The sequence below is a fragment of the Sminthopsis crassicaudata genome, chromosome 6 (genome assembly GCF_048593235.1).
Source record: "Sminthopsis crassicaudata isolate SCR6 chromosome 6, ASM4859323v1, whole genome shotgun sequence".
Lineage (NCBI taxonomy): Eukaryota > Metazoa > Chordata > Mammalia > Dasyuromorphia > Dasyuridae > Sminthopsis > Sminthopsis crassicaudata.
Genome location: NC_133622.1, coordinates 106,954,609 through 106,976,038, shown reverse-complemented (window position 1 = coordinate 106,976,038; position 21,430 = coordinate 106,954,609). Strand labels below are relative to the sequence as shown.

The 21,430-nt window shown below is 35.7% G+C and overlaps 2 protein-coding genes across 9 annotated transcripts in view; one reads left to right on the top strand and one right to left on the bottom strand.

Annotated features, from left to right (window-relative positions):
- Positions 1-21,233, bottom strand: part of LOC141547648 (uncharacterized) — a 181,195-nt gene extending 159,962 nt beyond the window's left edge. For 2 of the 8 annotated variants that reach the window (XR_012483573.1, XR_012483572.1), the window contains exons 1-3: positions 20,756-21,233; positions 15,169-15,228; positions 4,215-4,278 (exon numbers count right to left, since the gene is read on the bottom strand). Coding sequence is in view for 2 of the 8 variants with exons in the window: in XM_074276106.1 (XP_074132207.1) it covers positions 7,682-8,758 (1,077 nt within the window). In the remaining 6 variants the exon portion in view is untranslated. Of the gene's footprint in view, positions 1-4,214; positions 8,925-15,168; positions 16,262-20,755 lie in introns of those variants that run through there. The other 6 variants (XR_012483569.1, XR_012483567.1, XR_012483574.1 and 3 more) reach the window with 6 other exon arrangements.
- SORBS2 (sorbin and SH3 domain containing 2) overlaps positions 1-21,430 on the top strand; it is a 451,850-nt gene that overhangs the window by 170,049 nt on the left and 260,371 nt on the right. The gene's annotated exons all lie outside the window — the stretch shown is intronic.

The window sequence follows — 21,430 nt, the reverse complement described above, 5'->3', positions numbered from 1 at the left end:
ACCTTTAGTAAGAGGCAACTTTTGACCTCCTAAGGCAGATCATTTCACTTTGTAAAAGTCTTAAGTTTTTCTTCATTTCAATTTCTACTCTTTGCTCCTACTTTTTGCCTTCTCAAGGATGGGAGAATATGAAACAAGTATTATTTATCTCTCATTTCATGTCTTTCTTAAATCTTCTCTTCTCCAGACTAAACTGAATAGTTCCTTCAAGCAACATGTTTTCCCACACCTTCACTAACTTTGTTTCCTTCTTCTGGATATTCTTCATTTGGTCTTTCCCTTTCTAGAATGTGGCACCCAGAACAAAATGATGACTTATCTGATCAGAGTATCTCTTAGTGCAGGCTATGCTTATATGAACTTTTGGGGAAGCTATAATTACACTATTAACACATTGAATTTACCACCAAATATTTTTCCAAATGATTTTTACATGAAGCCTCATTTATGCCATCTAGTACTTAGTAAGTACCCCAAATATTCAACTTAATATATTAAATTGTATTTCATTAGATTCATCCCAACAGTTGAATCTTTTGAGATTTTGATAGGAGTCAAGAAAACTTGAATTCAAATCTTAACTTAGACAGTTGCTAGCTATGTGACAATGGGCAAAACACTTAACCTCACTTAACTTCAATTTTGTTACCTGAAAAATGTGATATAGTACCAAACTTCTCAGGGTTGTTGTAAGGATCAAATGAAATAACATTTGTAAAAGATAATATTTGTAAAGCATTTTTCCAAACCTTAAACACATTATAATTGCTAGTTAGTCTTTGTATTCTATTACTTGAAAATTTGGTAAATAAACTAAATGTATATGTCCTCAGTACAATCACTGAAAAAAACAATATATACTAAGGACATATCATTAGCAGACTCCAATAGAGATTGCCATCTACATTGACAGTAACCCACTATTGACTCCATTCAGTCTATATTTAAAATGTTAATAATTCATCTAAATGTATTATCATCTAGCTCATATTTCTCTATATTATCTACAAGGATTATAATAGGCTTTATCAAATGATTTGCCAATATTTAGTTACACTATTATTCCCCCAATCTTCCAGTTTTCTGGTGGAAAACCAATGTTACTCTACTATGGCTTGTTCTTGAGGAACATCTGTAGTGATGATTATTTTTCTTTTCTAAGTTCTCACAAACAAGTTTTTTGATAACACACTATAAAATTTTGCCAGGAATCAAGTTAAACACCAAGTAAACATAGACAAGCATCTCCATTAACTTGTTCTTTTGGAAAGTTGAGGTGACACTTGCCCTTTCTTCCCCTTTCTCTACAACTTGACTCTAGTTCAACAATCATATCTAAGAGTTACCCAAATATAACTGAATTGGTCAATTCAGCAGTAAATTAATTAGTTGATTCTATAGAAGAGAAATCCATCAAGCTATCAGTTTGACAGACTTTTAAAAATGGGAAATTTTGAATTGTATATGATTTTTCAAAAAGAAAGGTATGGGTATGTGTGCAATTTAACAAAGGTGCAACAAAATCGTTTTATTTTGTCCTTTTCTGTACTTTTAAAAATTATTTTTCTATATTAAATTTTATTTATTCAACCCTTACTTGTATAACTCAGTCAATAAGTACTTAACTGAACTCTTACAGTTTGTCAGGCACTATGCTAAATGCCCAAGATACAAACAAGATATATTATAGATTATTGATGATCTCAAGGGGAAGGCACTAAAATTAAGGGGGAATCAAAGAAAGGCTTATTGTAGAAAATGTGATGTTAACTGGGGTTTGAAGGAAATCAGGGAAAATAAAGAAGGATATGTAGATGAGAACAGAGAGAATTCCAAACATGAGGGACAGCCAATGAAAATATTCCTAATTGAAAGGTGGAATTTCTTATTTAAGAAACAACAAGGAGGTCTGTGTAACTGGGTCAGAATACTAGAAAGGTAGAAAGGAGTAAGGTTTTGAAGAGCTTTGGATGCTAAATAGAAGATTTTATATTTGATACTGGAAGGGAAAAGGAACCATAGGAGTTTATTGAATGGAGGGAAAGAGTGATATATGTATGGAATGATCAGATCTATACTTTAGGAAGATTAATTTAGGATCTAAACTTTAGGAAGATAGACGGGAGGGGGGAGAGATTTGAGACATGGAGACCAAGCAGATGGCTGTTATAATAGTCCAGACATGTGGCGATGATAACCTGTATGAAGGTGGTATAGAGAAGAGAGGAAGATGTACACAAGAGATGTTAGAGAAAAGTAAATCCTTGAGAATTTGAAATGGAGAGTGGGGGGAAGGAATAGCAGGGCAGAGTAGTGAGAGAGTAAGAAATGGAGGATGACACTTAGGTTTGCAGCCTGAGTCACTGGGAGAGTTATGATGACCTAGACAGTAAAAGGGTAGGGGTTTCAGCAGGAGAATTTTGGAGAGAAAGCCAAAGAATTCAGTTTGGAGCATGGAGAGTTTAAGTCTACAAGACTTTCATTTTAAGATGTTCAATATGCAATTGGAGATGTGATTCTGGGGTTAGTTCTGGAGATGGAATACTGTGAATCAGTATCATAGAGAGATAATTGAATTCATGATTTTGAAATCACCAAGTGAAATAATATAGAAGAAGAAGAGAAGAGGACTCAGAACAACACTCACCATTATCCAACAAAGGATACTAATTGGTCCTCTGCCCAACTTTACATTATTTGTTCCTTCCCCTAAACTTTGATTTCATTTTTTACCTATAATTGAGTATTTTATATATAGCACTGTGCTAGAAACTGGAGGAGGCATAAGACATAGTTCCTGCCTTCATGGAGTTTACAGTCTAGTAAATAAAAGCCACACAGGGACACAATGATACAATGGTATAATGGAATGAGCTCTTTATTTGAAGTCAGAAGACCTAAGCTCAAATCCTCTCTCTTCAAATTACTCTCATTTGCCATTGGACGGGTCTATTTATTTTTTAGGTCCTCAGTTTCTTCATTTATAAAATGAGGGGGCTGGATTATATGTTCTCTAAAATATTTGATATTACCCAAAGAGTCAGAAGAATAAGAAGATGAGAATATCTCTATTTTAAGGGTTCTGAAAATTAGATAGCCATCTGCTTTGCTTTGTGTTCTTGACACATTAAAGGAAGGAATAACATTAGGACATTTTTCATTCTTATGGTAAGATAATAGTTTATTCATAGAAAACATGCAGTATAATAATCAATTTCCTTGGATTTTTTCCAATAACTTGTTTAATGATATTACCCTAAATTTAACATACATATGGAAAGCTAATCAGCTGTTTTATTTCATGAGAATAAAATAGAATAAGGGGCTGAACCTGTGATTTCAATGATTCACAGAAATCCTGGATGAGAAAAGTCCTTTAACCATGTAGGATAGCATAATTATATGCTATCCTCAATACTCAACTGATTCTTAATATAATTTTAAGGAGGAATTATCCTGGTCTCCTCACTCTCCTTGACCTCACATACCTAATCAGTTGTCAGGTCTTGGCATTTTGACATTCACATCTCTTATCCTGCCCTTTCTCTCCACTTTCACAGCTCCCACCATATTTAAGGCCCTTATAACCTCTCACCTCCATTATTGCAAAAATTTGGTCTCTTTGCTTTAAGTCTTTCCCTGTTCCAGTCCATACTGCTGCCCATGTCCTCAATAAATGATAAGTTCCTACCCATTCTAGAATAAAATATAAACTCCTCTGTTTAGTCAATGAAGAAGTATGCTATCTGGCACAAACCGATCTTTCCAGTCTCATTGAATATCTCTCCCTTTCTTACATTCTGCAATACAGCAATACTAGCCTTCTCTCTGTTCCTCACACCTCACAGTCCATTAATAGGCTGTCTCTATATCTGATCTTCCACTCATACCCAAATGTTTGTAGCTTATTTCTGCTGCCCTTTAAAAAAAAAAATTAAATTAGAAATAGTGCCGCCAGCCTAATAACTGCTAAGATTTCTCAGATTATTTATTGTGGGAATGGAAATATAGTCTTAGGAACCTAATAAAAATAACCCACATTATATAACATTTTATAGTTTGTTTTTTAAAATAACTTTGCAATTTATGAAGACATTTGCTTCCAACAACTCTGAAGGGTAGGTAAGTGCAAATATTATTGTAAGAGGGTGAGTTGATCTTGGAAGCCGCTGATCAGTTTTATAAATCCACCACCATAAATTCAATGTGATTACGTGGTGTGGCCCTCATTGCAGATGGCTGAAAAACACCTCCCCCGAGGGAGACATGCACTCAGACCTGTGGAAAGGACAAAAAGAACTTCAGTGATTGGTTCTTAGAGCCAAAAGACAATATAGGTAGTGAGAATGATAAACACTCAGACTACCCCATTCACTCTACTCATTTTACAAAACAGGAACACTCGGAGAAGGTTAAATGATTTGATTATGATCACACATATGAACAATTCAAATCCATTGCCTTTTCCATGGTAAGCCTCGGAACAGGTTTTGTGCCTATTTGACTAAAAGTTTTTAAGAATGAACAATAAAATCCCAACTCTATTCCAGAGAGAAAAGTATTTCCTTGAATGTTCATTTCATTGTGATCCAATCGCTTGTCTCTTAACTTTGACAAGTATACTAATTCTGAGTTCCAGCCTTTCTCCAAAGTTGCCAAGTTTCACCCTGTGCCTTCCTAGTTTGTTCCAATGGTTCAGATGAAACTAATAGATTTTTTTTTTTTTTAAAGAAACTCCTCTTGCCAAGCTTTGTTTGCAAAATCTTTTCTGTTACATTACTAATTCAATAATGTGATGACGGCAATGGGCTGGGCAAGCTGTTTCTGGAAGGTTGCTCTCTTTCATCAGGTACTCTGCCTGGAGCTCCCTGCCTGGGGTCAGTGAAAGTCAGTGTTTCCATAAGAAACAATTCTCAGGGGAAAAGGTCACTGGGAGGTGGGCTTGTCAGGTTATAAGCACAAAACACAGTAAGTACCATGTAAAACAATAGATGAACCTTTCAAGATTTCTTTATAGGCGATAAAAATACATGACAACACTGAAATTCCTTGTAAGCAAAGCAACACAAAACAAAATAAAAAATTTCACACACACACACCCACCCCCATACGTGTTTTACAGCATCAATCACTTTGAGTACTTAATATATAGTGTTTGAAATGTCAGCCATTTTTTAAGCTTAAAGCTGTTCACACTATTAAAACTTATAATAAACTTTAGAATATCCAATATATGGATCATGCCCAAAACAAGAAGATGGATGGCATATAGAGAAGGCATCTCATTTGGAGTCAGAAAGACCCATCTTCAAATTTCTCCTCATGTGCTTACTATGTGATCTTCTACAAGGTCATTTCCTCTGTGCCAGGTTGATTCTTAAATAAAATGGAGTTGCCTTTTTACTTTTTATAACATTAAATTTACTCAATTAATTTGGGACCTTGTAACGTGCTCTCCTGGCAGTTACAATTACTAGTCTGTCCTAGACCCACCAGAGTACCTTTGACCACTGTCCTTTGCAGTGTGAACTCTACCCGGCTCGCCTCCTCTGAGGCCTTCTAAGGTCTCTGGCCACAATCTCTTGAATCTATAGCTTAATAACCGGTAGCGCACTCAAGAACAGCCACGTGTAATCTTAAAAGCCTTTATTATACCTACTCACATAATGCCCTAACTGATGCCCTGACTTGTTGGTTCCCGAGTGAACACCTGGTCAGAAGACCCATGTGTTCACTACCAAAGCCCTTACCTCTTTTGGCTACCCATCTTGGCTTGGCCACCCAGGATAGGAAGCCAAGGTGAAGAAGGCCAGGTTAAAGAGGACGCCTGCTGCCTGCAGTGGGCTTACATAGGGCCTGTGAGGTCACACACACAGCCAATCAGCGAGAGAGAGTCACCCATTACGAAGCTATCTCAGTATGGCCAGGATCCCGCCCGAGGGCAGTCCTAATATCCACAGAAATTACTTCCGAGCCTCAATCTCCTGATGCACTGTGGCACCCATTTAAAGGCCCCTTACAATTCCCTTTCTCTTGTTTTGCGGGAACCGCACATCTCACCAAGCTAAACTTTTAGCACCAGCTATAGTTCACTTGATCCATGAGATGACAGAGTGTTATGCCCAAGGAGGTACAAAGCAGCAGATCAGTAAACAGAAGTACGACAATAAGAACCAGGCTCAACAGTGGCCCAAGTGTTCAACCCATTCATCAAAGTCATACTCGAGATAATAAGCCAAAGAGGTTGGATGCCAATGAGGTAGGATGTCAACACTGAGGTGGGAAGTCAACAAGGTAAAACATCACAATTCTAGTTAACAATTAAATATCAGTGAAGTAGGTTGTCACAATTCTAGTTACATTTATCACAATTCTAGACCAATTCTAGTTTCTTACAATTTTCTGTTGCACTTGTCACAATCCTAGAACAATTCTAGCTTATCACAATTCTCAATTGCACTTGTCACAATCCTAGAACAATTCTAGCTTATCACAATTCTCAATTGCACTTTTCACAATTCTAGAACAATTCTAGCTTATCACAATTCTCTAATGCACTTTTCACAATTCTAGAACAATTCTAGTTTCTCAGGTGCACATAAGCAAAGTCATGTCCAATAACATTGTCTCAATAACAACAGCAGGTGGGTGTGTTGGTTTTTCACCCACTAATTTAAAAGCATAGTCCTTCAATAGAAAGCATAGGGCAAAGCCTCTTCCCAGGCCACCATAGGGCAAGTAGCCACGGGAGAAGCAAGCAGGCCCATTGTCCATTTACAGTCTTTATATTGCGTATCATCCAAAACAGTCCATTTCAGCTGCAACACTGGAACTGTGTCTGGTGTCTCTGGTGTCACGGGCAGGAGGGGCATCGCTGCCATCAGCGTCTGAAGGGCTGCGGACATCTGGCTGGTCCCTCTGGGCTGTTGTCTGGTCCTTCTCTTGGATCCCCAGGTTACAAATGTCTCTGGTGGGGATGAACTCTGCTGCTGGATCTGCACCTAGGAAGGAATGTCCCCGGGGCCCAACTTGGGCCTTTCCAAATGCCATCCAGGCCTTTCCACATCACAGTGGAAACAAAGTTGTTGTCAAAAAGATTAGCAAAAGTCAGACAAAAGTTAGTCAGTCTGTCACTTAGCTGCACTTTCTGTGTATGCCCGAAGTGCATTGCTAAGGTAAAAGACAAAGAATTTAAAAATGTAAAACCAAAATAATTTAAAAGTGTAAAACCGAAATAGATTAAAAATATAAAACCAAAATAACTTTAAAATGTAAAATCAAAATACTTTGAAGATGTAAAATCAAAAGTGTTTAAAAATGTAAAATCAAAATTTTAAAATTGTAAGCAATCACATATCCCAAAATTCCCTTCTCTTGTTTAGAAGAGAAGATCTTGGGGATAGTCGGTGCAGTAATGACTTTACTAATAGGATTATAAGAAATGCCAATGGAATGGGCAAAGTCAAATTCAATGCAAAAACACCTAAAGGCAAAGTATTTGTAAGCCAATCCATAAACTGTCTTAAATGCTTGTGAAATTTCTACAATTGAAAAATGGTTGATCACATGTCTAGCTGCTTCTCCAGATTGGAATGAGGCCATAGTGTCCATTGGTCTTAAAACATCCACTCATACAGTTAATGAAAAAAGAACACTTGGCCATATCCCTGAATTCTTTTGCCTAAAAATCAAAGTTTGAGTTTCTGATACCGAATTGTACTCCAGGAGTGTGAATCAATAAATCTGATATTACTTTTCCTCCTGGGTCAAAGATCACACACTGTCTATTTATTCTAGTGATTAAAACAGCAATTTTCCAACCCATTCTAGACATAAACACTGTTTTATAAGTACCTGTAGGGGGTTGGGAAATCAAGCTCACCTGTGGAAGTGGAAAATCCACCAGGTAAGAAAAGAGGAGTTCCAACTCTCCAAAGATGATCCTAGCAGTTTTACAAGGATAAAACTCCACTCTCTCTAACTGCAAGGTCTTATCCCTGTAAGGTTTCTTAGAAATTAACTGAACTGTATTTTTAAAACTTTTCTGATTATAGTCAATACCCCACAATTCCTTTTTGCCTTGGGGCATAAAGCCCTCTCCAGTCCTTTGAAATGAAGACACCAGAGTTTTGAATGGATTAATGGGCAGTGCTGATGGTATTATCTCCCTTCCTTTTCCTCCTCCCTCTTCTCCCTTGGCCCAAGAAGGTGAGGCACAGGGAAGAAGAATTGGAAAATTCCCCAAAGGCTGATTTAAAATCCAACCTGAGCTTTGCACATAAAAAGAACTAAACTTCTCAATGGAAGAGTAATCAATAGATTCCTTAAAACAACAATGCAGGAGGTAAACCAACAAAACGCTAAGAAGAATTTCTATAACTTTAGTCCATGTGGTTCGTTTATTTCCTTCTTTAGTTTCAGCCACTGGTTTGAACTCTTCCTGTTCTATCTGTAGTAACCTAGCTTTTTCTTCTTTCTCTATCTCCATCTGTAGTTTAACCTGCAATTCCAGCAACTCTTGCTGTGGCATTTTATACTCTCTACTGTCATACAATCGCATTAGCTCTAGGTTGCTCCCTCTCCGAGATATATTTACTGGGTGTGGGGATAGCCTTCTGGGAGCTTGATTACAAGCTTCCTGCTGTTCTTCAGTGGCGATCTCTGTTAAAAGATCTTCCATCTGGCTCTTTAACCTCTTTATATAAGCATTATGTTCAGCTGTGTCCTTGAGCCTGATCCCAAAGTTACCTGGGTCCATATTGCTTCTCTGTCTTCCCTCTTAAGTGGCGTTTCTACCGGATCTTTCAGAATCTTAATTCTGAATATTAAATATTTTCAAAACCTGATAATTCCTGATGCGTCCACGTTGAGCGCCAGGACCTCAATTCAAGGCCCAGAATTTGTCATTACAAGTATCTCTACTCCTAAAAAAAAAAAAAAAAAAAAAAATACAGGTTGTAAGCCCTCTGTTCTTTAGAAGATGGCTTCTGGGAATTGTTATGGCTAAAATAATTTATCCTATTTGGACCAGCCTTCCAATATTGAGTATCCCCACATCAAGGTAATATGGTGTAGTAGACAGAAGACCTGATTTTGCCTCAGAATACTGTATGACTTAAGTCACTTGACCTTGCTTAGCCTCAGTCTTCTCATTTGTGAGATAGAGATAATATTAACACCTGCTTCCCAGGGTCTTTAGAAGAATCAAATGAGCTATAATGCAAAGTGTCCCCAAAGTCTCAGCAGAGCTTTAGCCTTGTTTAAATCCACGAGCATTTTTTAAGTGCTTACTATGTTCTAAGGATACAGAGTAAAGTACTTTTTAAATATTAAAGAACTATTATAAATGATAATTTTCGCTAAAACTGTCCTTAAGCAATGGAAATGCGATCATTATCAGGTTGGAACTTAAAGACTTTCCAGCTTGGGAGGACTTGCTGGAACTAGTACAATTCTGACATGGAACATGTACAACTCAGGGCCTTTTCTACTTACAACAAAGCATCTGAGAAAGCCTCCAATGAAGATGAACTTGAAAGTCAAATAAGTCAAGACCATCAATGGTTATCTGAAGTTAGGTTTAATAAGCCGTTTCCTTACCTTACTTGAATTTAGGATTTTTAACAGCCCTAGGAATTGCTACCTTTGCAGCTGGCCAAGAATCTTCTAGGGATACAATGAATGGACTTGGAATACCTGAGTTTGAATGCTTCCTCAGATACTAGTTGTATGAATCTCTGGGCAAGTCAAGTCAACAAGCATTTTTTTTTCAAATCAATAAGTATTTACTGAAGTGCCTACTAGGTGGCAGGCACTATGCTAAGTAAGTATCTGCAATATAAAGAAAAGCAAAAGCAATCCCTGCATTCAGAAAGCCTAGAATCAGATTTGAATCTAATGGAACTGTTTAAGTTCTCCTGTTTCCTTATGTGAGTTACAATGAGCAAGTGACTTAACCTTTTTAAGACTCAGTTTCCTCATCTGTAAAATGGAAACAATAATAGTACCCATTTTGTAAGGTTGTTGTAAGGATCAAATGAAATGATCTTTGTAAAAAACTAAAAATGTTGTCTGTTAATTACTAGGATCACTACTGGACTTCTATTATTGCATTTGCATCTACAAACATACCTTATTTTATTGAACTTTGCTTTATTGCACTTCACAGATAACTGCATTTTTTACAAGTTGAAAGTTTTGGCATCTCTCTGTCTATTGGTGCCATTTTTTTTTTCCAACAACACATTGTGTCTTTAGATCAAATTTTGGTAATTCTCATAATATTACAAACTTTTTTCATTATTACTATATCTTTTATGGTGATCTGTGATCAGTGATCTTTGATGTTATTACTGTAATTATTTTGTAACACCAGAAACTTTATCCACAGAAAGTAAATTTAATTAATAAATATTGTGTGTGTTCTGATTGCTCCCACCCACCAGCCTTCCTTTTCGTTGGGCCTCCCCTGAGACATAACTATTGAAATCAGGGCAATTAATAACCCCAAATGACCCTTAAATGTTCAAGTAAAAGGAAGAGTCAATTGATGTGACAAATTTCATTGGTGCCTTGCTTTAAGAAATTGCCTCACAAGGAACTGGAAATTGAGTGGATGCCCATAAGTTGGGGAATGGTTGAATAAGTTATGGCATATAGATGTAATGGAATTTTATTGTTCTATAAGAAATGATGAGCAGACTGATTTCAGAAAAGTCTGAGAAGACATGAATCGATACTGAGTGAAATGAGCAGTACCAGAACATTGTACACAAAAATGGCAAGATTATGTGATCATCAACGATGATAGGCTTAGCTCTTCTTAGCAATGTGATTCTAATAGTCTTTCGAAGAAAAATGCAATCCACATCCAGAGAAAGAACTACAGAGACTGACTATGTATAGAAATATAGTATTTTCACCTTTTTAAAAATTTATTTGCTTTTTCTTTCTTGTGTTTTTTCCTTATTGATCTGATTTTTCTTGCACCACATGACAAATAAGGAAATATGTTTAAAAGTATTATATATGTATAACTTGTATCAGATTGCTTACTGTCTTGGAGAGAGGATGTGAAGGAGGAAGGAAGAAAAATTTGGAATACAAAATCTTACAAAAATGAATGTTGAAGAGCAGCTATGGTGCAGAGGATAGAGCACTGACCATGGAGTTAAGAGGACTTGAGTTTAAATACAGCCTCAGATACTTAACACTTATTAGCTGTGTAACCTTGGGCAAGTCATAGTTTTTTCTTTTCTTTTTTTTTTTATTAATTTTATAATTATAATTTTTGATAGTATAAATGCATGAGTAATTTTTATAACATTATCCCTTGTATTCATTTTTCCAAATTTTCCCCTCCCTCCCCTAGATGACAGGCAATCCCATACATTTTACGTGTGTTACAGTATAACCTAGATATAATATATGTGTATAAATCCAATTTTCTTGTTGCACGTTAAGTATAAGTAACCTGGGTAGATAGACAGTAGTGCTAATATTTTACATTCAATTCCCAGTGTTCCTTCTCTGGGTGTAGTTGTTTCTGTCCATCATTAAGTGAGTTGGATCTTCTTAATGTTGAAGATTTCCACTTCCATCAGAATACATCCTCATACAGTATTGTTGCTGAAGTGTATAGTGATCTTCTGGTTCTGCTCATTTCACTCATCATCAGTTGATGTAAGTCTCTCCAAGCCTCTCTGTATTCCTCCTGTTGGTCATTTCTTACAGAGCAATAATATTCCATAACCTTCATATACCACAATTTACCCAACCATTCTCCAACTGATGGACATCCATTCATCTTCCAGTTTCTGGCCACTACGAAAAGAACTGCCACAAACATTTTGGCACATACAGGTCCCCTTTCCCTTCTTTAGTATTAACTTGGGATATAAGCCCAGTAGTAGTACTGCTGGGTCAAAGGGTATGAACATTTTGATAACTTTTTGGGCATAATTCCAGATTGCTCTCCAGAATGGTTGGATTCTTTCACAACTCCACCAACAATGCATCAGTGTCCCAGTTTTCCCACAGCCCCTCCAACATTCATCATTATTTGTTCCTGTCATCTTAGCCAATCTGACAGGTTTGTAGTGGTATCTCAGAGTTGTCTTAATTTGCATTTCTCTGATCAGTAGTGATTTGGAACACTCTTTCATGAGTGGATATAGTTTCAATTTCATTATCTGAGAATTGTCCGTTCATATCCTTTGACCATTTATCAATTGGAGAATGGTTTGATTTCTTATAAATTAGGGTCAGTTCGGGACACTGATACATTGTTGGTGGAGTTGTGAAAGAATCCAGCCATTCTGGAGAGCAATTTGGAACTATGCCCAAAAAGTTGTCAAACTGTGCATACCCTTTGATCCAGCATTGCTGTTATTGGGCTTATATCCCAAAGAAATACTAAAGAGCGGAAAGGGACCTGTATGTGCCAAAATGTTTGTGGCAGCTCTTTTTGTTGTAGCTAGAAACTGGAAGTTGAATGGATGTCCATCAATTGGAGAGTGGTTGGGTAAATTGTGGTATATGAAGGTTATTGTTCTGTAAGAAATGACCAGCAGGAGGAATACAGAGAGGCTTGGAGAGACTTACATCACCTGATGCTGAGTGAAATGAATAGAACCAGAAGATCGCTGTACACTTCAATGCTGTATGAAGATATATTCTGATGGAAGTGGAAATCTTCAACATAAAGAAGATCCAACTCACTTCCAGTTGATCAATGATGGACAGAAATAACTATAAGCGAATGTAAATTGTTAGCACTACTGTCTATCTACCCAAATTACTTATAACTTCGGAAGCTAATAATTAATGTGCAACAAGAAAATGGTATTTACACACATATATTGTATCTAGGTTATATTGTAACACATGTAAAATGTATGGGATTACCTGCCATAGGGGGGAGGGAGTGGAGGGAGGGAGGGGATAATTTGGAAAAATGAATTTAAATAAATAAATAAATAAATTAGGGTCAGTTCTCTATATATTTTGGAAATGAGGCCTTTATCAGAACCTTAAACTGTAAAAATATTTTCCCAATTTGTTACTTCCCTTCTAATCTTGTTTGCATTAGTTTTGTTTGTACAGAAACTTTTTAGTTTGATGTAATCAAAATCTTCTATTTTGTGATCAATAACGATCTCTAGTTCTCCTCTGGTCATAAATTCCTTCCTCCTCCATAGGTCTGAGAGGTAGATTATTCTCTGTTCCTCTAATCTATTTATGGTCTCATTCTTTATGCCTAAATCATGGACCCATTTTGATCTTATCTTGGTATATGGTGTTAAGTGTGGATCCATATCTAATTTCTGCCATGTAATTTCCAGTTTTCCCAACAGTTTTTTTCAAATAATGAATTTTTATCCCTAATGTTGGTATCTTTGGGTTTATCAAACACTAGATTGCTATAGTTGTACCCTTTTTTGTCCTTTGTATCTAATCTGTTCCACTGATCTACCATTCTATTTCTTAGCCAATACCAAATGGTTTTGGTGACTGCTGCTATATAATATAGCTTTAGATCAGCTACACCTAGACCACCTTCATCTGACTTTTTTTTCATTGATTCCCTTGAAATTCTCGACCTTTTATTCTTCCATATGAATTTTGTTGTTATTTTTTCTAGGTCACTAAAATAGTTTCTTGGGAGTCTGATTGGTATAGCACTTAATAAATAGATTAGTTTGGGGAGTATTGTCATCTTTATTATATTTGCTCGGCCTATCCACGAGCACTGAATGTCTTTCCAATTATTTAAATCTGACTTTATTTTTGTGGCAAGTGCCTTATAATTTTCCTCATATAATTACTGACTTTTCTTTGGTAGATATATTCCCAAATATTTTATACTATCGACATTTGTTTGGAATGGAATTTCTCTTTGTATCTCTTGCTGTTGCAATTTATTGGTGATGTATAAAAATGCTGAGGATTTATGTGGATTTATTTTGTACCCAGCAAGTCAAAGTTTTTCATCAAAAAACAAACAAAACAAAAATGAATGTTGAAAACTATCTTTACATGAATGTGGAAAAATAAAATGCCATTGAGGGGAAAAAATGTATGTACACAATTTATAGGTTCAAACATTTTTTTAAGTTAAAACAATCAACAAAACAATACATTAAGGCCTATTTGTAGATGAAAAAAGAAAAGAAAAGAAATAGTCCTCATCATCCTTCAGTAATCACCACCCTGATTTGGCCAGTAGCCTTCAACACTGAAACAAGACTCTACCAGCAAAAGATTACAACTTGCTGAAGGCTCAGCTGATGGTTACCATATTTTAGCAATAATTTTTTTTATTAAGGTATGTATTAGGGTTTTAAAATATATAATCATATTGCACACTTAATAGACTACAGCATAGTATAAACATGACTTTTATATGTACTTGGAAACTCAGAAAATTTGTGACTCACTTTATTGCAATGTTCACTTTATTAAAATGGTTTAGAACTTAACCTGAAATATCTCTGAGGCATGCCTGTATGTAGTCATCCTTGTTTTGTATTAACAGGATTACCTTGAAGATTTACTTGTGTTTGTTTTGGGTTACATGTCCAATTTTTCAAGGTAATTTTGGATTCTAATTGGAGTTAAAATCTCTGAAAGGTCAAGGGAGTTATTTTCTGACTAGCTTGTGGATCAACTTGAACTTTGGAAGCAGTGATTGTTGGTGACCTATAAGATTTAGCTTTAACTTCCCAGGAATTGGTTAGATATGTTTTGTTAAAACAGTTTGGCCCTGATTCTAACCTGCCTTTCCAGATTGTCTTCCGCCACCCCCATCCCCATCTCATCTCTAAACTTAATGATTGTTTCTTCTGATTAATTATCTACATTGTTAACATAATAAACATGTATATATACATATATATATATATATGCAAAGAAACATATACACATCAACAAAATAAACACATACACATATATGAGACCCCATTACAACCTTTAAAGGCAATATTTGTGTATTTTAGGTTGTTGTAAGGAATCCAGGCTTTCTTTGGTAACCAATTCATCATTCACTCCTTTTCATAATTCAGAACATTTTAGAAATATTCTTTAAACTAGATTGAACTGAGTGCTTTTTCATTTTTTTCTTAGATGAAAAGATATTGAAATACTGTTTTGTTTTGTTTTTTCACTTACCTATATGCAGGTGTGAGAATAAGGGGTTGGGAATGGGGAATATATCATCTATCCAAGTACCTGAAGAGTAATTACACAGAAAAGAAATTATTTGGCCCTAGAAGGCAGAACTAGGAACAGAGTTTAACAATTGGAAATATTTAGGATTGAGTTTATTGGGGTGGGGTGCCGAAACAGGACATCTTAACAATTAGAGCTATCAATCAATCAGTCAGTCAGTGAACATTTATTAAGTGCCTGTTACATATCAAATACTGTGAAAGATACTGGAGATACAAGGATTAAAAAAAAAAAAAATCCCATACCACAAAGAGTTTATCTACTAAAGAGAGAGCTTCCACAACATGGAATGGAGGAATAAAAGAATAAGTATTTATTAATTATCTCCTAGATGCCAGGTTCTGTGCAAAGCACTTAATAAATACTATCCTACCTGTCCTCAGAACAACCATGGGAGGTATTTGCTACTATTATCATTCCCATTTAAAACTGAAGAAACAGAAGTGAAATCATTTGCCCAGGTCCCACAGCTAGTTTCTGAAGTCAGATTTAAACTTTCGTCTTCTTGACTCCAGATCCAACCATATTAGTTTTTAACCACCTTTTTAATAATATATAGTATGTAATATGTATATATTTATGCAATAAAATAAAACTGTCTTTTAGTTCATTTCAATAATATTTAAGCATTTTCAAAATAAAGATATAATTCTTCCTTAGGAATGGGTTGTCTTAGAAAGTAGTGAGATGGGGGCAGCTAGGTAGTGCAGTAGATAGTTCACCAGCCCAGAAGTCAGGAGGACCTGAGTTCAAATTTGACCTCAGGCACTTAACACTTCCTAGCTGTGTGACCCTGGGCAAGTCACTTAACCCCAATTGCTTCAGAAAAAGAGAAAGAAAGAAAGAAAGTAGTGGTATGTCCCTCAATGGAGATCTTCCAGCAAAGTCTAGAAAATCATTTTTTAGGCTTATAGTAGATGGGAATCTCTTTTAATTACAAGTCAGACTAGATGGTCACTCTGTGGTGACTCTGTGCAAGTGAATAGATACAGAGCTGAGACTGTAAGCATATGGCAGCAACCAGTTATTGATTTCCCCTTCCCTTCCCCCTCCCCCCACCTTTTTTTGGTATTGGTGTTTGGTGAGATGGTCAGTATTTCAGGGTGAAAAAAAAAAAAGAAAGAAAAAGAATCTTAAATATAAACAGACTTGAAACATATTAAAAAGAATAACTTGTAGACCAGAAGCCATTAAGCACATTAATGACAATTAAAAATAAAGAATTACAAAATAAACCTAAGGCATACTGTTCAAATAGTAAAAGAATATAGGGATAACAAATGGACAAATTTTTTCTCTTAAGCGCAAAATAACATATTGGGTTCCTGAGGTTATCTGCTGTCTCCTTGAAGTAAAACTTACTGCTGAATTATGAGTGAGGGCATTTTATATTATGAATATGTAGTATTCACTGTGCTATGTACAAAAAGCAAAGTAGCACTTGCCCTGAAGGAGCTTATGTTTTAATAAAACATGACAACTCATATGGGGAATGATATACAGCAAAAGTATTTTGGTCAGGAATGGCACAGAAACGGTGATTTAGAGACATGAGGCATTGGATTGCTATACTTTTTCCAGGAATGGTAATACTAATTGATTGTTCCCAGAAATAGAGATGGAAAGCAAGATGTAGGTTTGGGAGGGTGAGACTAGAGCTGAGGTTTGAGACAGGCTACTTACTGTAATCTTTGCCAGTCAGAAGTACAGGTTAAAAACAAAATTCTGGGTCAGAGATTGAGACAGGGAACATAGCAGCATATTATACATGTAGATGGCCAACAAGCAGCATTTTGGTGGATTTGGATAGGGTGAATTCTCACCATTGCAGCTCAGGGACACGATGCCATTTGTATTGCCTACCCCCAAAATCATTGTAAAATATAAAATACTATATAAATGTTAGGTTTTATGTGAATAATTCACATATCAATGAATAAAAGTATCTCTGGAATCACATTTGTTATAGGATTTTGGTATATCATGACAGTCACTTTTGTGCAAGGAGAACCTCCAAATTTTATTTTATTCCAATAAGTCAAATAATTTCTTGAAGTCAAAAACCAACAAATATAGTTTGCTCTTATAGACCCTTCTCAATTAATAGAGTGCTTAAAAAGATGTAGTATGTTGGTAAAGATTGTTTTCAAAACTTTTGAGAAGATGCCTATTTTCTTCCTTTTTCATTAAAGGGGCCTTTGATGATACATAGGCCATTCTTATATTTTCTGGTAATAATAAAGCAAGTAGTAAGTTTATAGTTGCTGATATAATTTTAGTCATCTACATATACATTCATACATATATCCATATATACTGTGTATACATACGTAAATACATGTATTTTTATATATAAATAAAACACTGATCTCTTCCACTTTTGGAATCTTCCCCTCTTTAAGGTAGATTGAGAATTCCTTTCTGACCAGCTTTATCATTATTTTTCCTCCAGCATGAATTTCCTCTGTACTTCATCTTTGTATTCACTATTGCTATTGAAGGTTCAAATGTGGAGATTTCACCATTGTTTCTGGTAAGAGATTGTATACACACATATGTACATGTATGTACATATGTGTGTGTATAAAAACACTACAAGATCCTATAACATTCGTCATTCTCCTGGTTTCATCTACAAATGCCCTTAGGCTAATCAAAAGAGATTAGAAGCCAAGCTGTCTGTAGCTTATTTTCTCTTCAATTGTTCAATGAAGTGACACTTCTCATAAATTTTGTTATCCTTTTCCATACCATTTTACAAACAAATTTGTGCTCCAAATTAATATTCCTATGTCTTTCCTCTTAGTCAAAGGGATACTTGTACGTTAGATTAAACTGAGCATCTTTAGCTTTAGCTTTGCAATGGCAGCTAATTTTTTATTTATTCATTTTTTAGTTGTATCAAACTCTTTGTAAATTCCATTTGGGGTCTTCCTATTAAAGATAATGGAATGATTTGCCTTATTCTTCTCCAGATCATTTTACAGATGAAGAACTGAATAAACAGGGCTAACTAGCACGGTTACACAGTTTGTAAGTGTCAGAGGCCATATTTGAAGATGTCTGCAGTTCGTTGTCCCTGTTTTCATCCATTTCTTTCTTTCTTTCTTTTTTGAAAGTGTTGTGCCACAGTTTCCCTAATTATCCTATTCAGTTACTCTGCCTCAGGTTATAACCATTCCCTCTTAATGTTTGATGGAATGTAGGTCTTTATCCATTTTAGACATCATTAGAATATCAGGAGCCTCTCCAATACTTCCTTCCTAGGTGCCTGCTTCATCCAGTCACCCTCATCCAGTACCTCCCCCATTATGTCATTGTTCTTGTGACCCTATAAAAGAATCCTGTATCCCATATTCACTGCTGGATTCTTTGAGATGATAGTCTCATTCAGCCCTGGGACCAAACCACGGATCTGTTGGGTCCCAATATTTTTCTCCATTTAATAAATTGTTAAATTGTTCTCTAATCTCTATCTTGCTCAGTTTCTCCCGCACTAACAACATTTTAGCTCTATAGGTCACATAAAAACTCAGCTTTATCTTTCTTCTAATTTACTATTTACTTTGGCTTTTATTCTAGTTTATGGCTTAATTGTAACTAGAAGGCTAATTCTCAAATATCTGCTCTTTCTCTGCTCTGAAGTTGTCCAATAAGAGAGCCAATTTCACTTTTATTTTGTAATGACATGCAGTATTTTTCTGTCTCAGTGCCCTTTCTTAAATATTCTTTCTTAAATATTCATGAAATTGAGATGTGATATTTCTGCATACTTTAGAACTAAGTCTTAATTCAGATAAGACCCAGGAATCTGTGAACTTGAATGAGGAAAAAAATTACACTTTTTTTTACTAATTTATAAACGAATTTTAGTATTTCTTTTAATTATGTGGTAGATTTTTAAATTAATGGACTTAGAGTAAATGTCACTGCACCTCTGGGGTGTTGTTTTTTTTTTTAAACTCTCTTTCCCCAACTCCTCTTTTAAAAATCTCTACCAGTCTGCTAAGAATGGCCCTTACATAAACATCCATATTTGTTTTCCTTTTTGTTAGCAAAAAGGTTTTAACAAAGCAAGAACTTATCTAGAGGATCATTCTGATAAGTAAATGTAAAGACTTTCTACCTAATTAGAATTGGCAATAAAACACACACAATTCTTCATTTGTCTAGATGTGATAGGGGAAAAGAATAGCAAATACCTTCCCCCTCCTCACACAAATTAAAGAAAAAAATGTTAGCAAATTCTTACAAACTAGAAGATTTCATTTTCATCATTAGTTATTTTAACAAGCAATATATACTTAAAATAGTAAATACAATAGTTGTGGCAAACACATTAGTCCTCATTTGGCTTTAGCAGTCAAAATAAGTAATTCAAAGAGTCAACAGTTGTCTTAGGACTTATCAGATTTGAGCTAACTAATAAAAATGGGTCTGTTTGTTACAGAATTCACATAAATATTCAAGCCTTATTTAATGGCTGTTAAATTCAATTATCTTTTAAAAAACAAGCAAATGTCCTGTCCAAATGAGAATTCATCTAACCTTCAAGTCAGCCATGTTTGCAACCTTTACTCATGACTGTCCTTTAGTCTGTCTATCAAATCACTATCATCTTCCCTTAGTCTGCCTATCAAACAAACATCTTTGACCTCTGCTCTCTTCTCTCCATTTAAACCCTAATTCAAATATTTATCATCTCTCACTTATATCATTGCATTAGACTCATAATTGTTTTCCTCCACCCCCCAGCCCGATTTTCCAATCCATCAGCTACATAGCCATCAAATTGATAGTCTCAAAGCATCTGCATATTTCTTGATACACCGGCAACTAGAACTTCCTGGCCATTTCTAAACCTTGTCACCTGCACTCTGGCCATCATCTTCATCTCTCTCCCAAAAGAATTCAGCCTCTATCCCTGGCAAGCAGAGCTCTGACCTGGATCAGAATCACACCATCATACTACTTTCCCAGGTATTTCAAAATATGCTGCCCACTGCATGTTCCTATTCCATTTATGTCTAGTCTTTCCCCATGAGAATATAAGCTTCTTGAGGACATAGACCAGCTTGATTACTTCCATTAGTTTTCCCAGGTTAGGGCAGTAGTAAGGGACTTAAGAGTCAGATCTCAGGGAACCTCGTTTTGCTTCTTAGAATGACAGAAAGAACAAGAACACCTACCTCCCAGTGTGGTCATAAGGGAAAAATGAAAATAATACATGTAAGGAGTTTTGTAAACCTTAAAGCTTATTAGAAGCAAGCTACCACTATGCCTGAAGTTTCATAAAGGCCTAATAAACATTCTTTTCCCTTCTATTCAGAAGTCAGTGTTTTTAGGATAAATATACATAACCTTTAGAATAAAATACAACAACCCCAGTCTGGTATTTAAGGGTTTTAAAAATCTGACTCCTGCCTTTCTAGACTTCTCACATTATTTCCCCTCACAAACTACATTTTAGCCAAATTGACCTGCTTTCTATTCCTAATACATAACATTGCATCTCATGTCTCCTTACCTTTGCACAAGTTGGCCCTCTTTCAATCCCCTTTTCTTCTTAAGAGTTCAAGGCTCTCTCTATTCAAGGGCCACCTCCTACAAGGCTCTTCCTGATTCTTCCAGTTGTTATTGTTCTTTCCTCCTCCCCAGTCCAGTAAATACTTTGAATTTATTTTGTTTTGTTTTGTTTATCCAGGAAATACATGTTCAGTCCCACTCCCTCTAGAGGGGAGGAATTACTTCACTTTTATTTTTTATCCCTAGTAAAATGCTTGACCCTCCGTTGGTACTTTATAAATTTTTTTGTTAAATTAAATATGAAAAAGAGGAGATTAGTACAGATGGATGTCTGAAATCCCTTTCAGCCCTGAATCTAAGATCCAAAACCTTATTTTCCAACACTGTTTTTTTGCCTGCTCCTTTATGGCCACTTTTACAAATACCAAAATAACTTTTAACTTTAATTAGTAGCTATTTTGAAGGTGTACATAGAATTTCTGTTTTCTTCATTCTTTATGTGTTTGTTCTGTTCACATATTCTTCATTTGGCTGTCATTGTTGGGCAAGATGACAAATGCTTGCTAGGAAATATTGTTACTTGTTGCCTTTCAGTGTTCAATAAACCAATTCTGCCAAACCCTTTATTCACCTCTCTCCAAAGAACACCTGAGGCGTGAGGAAGTTTTGTGTGGGT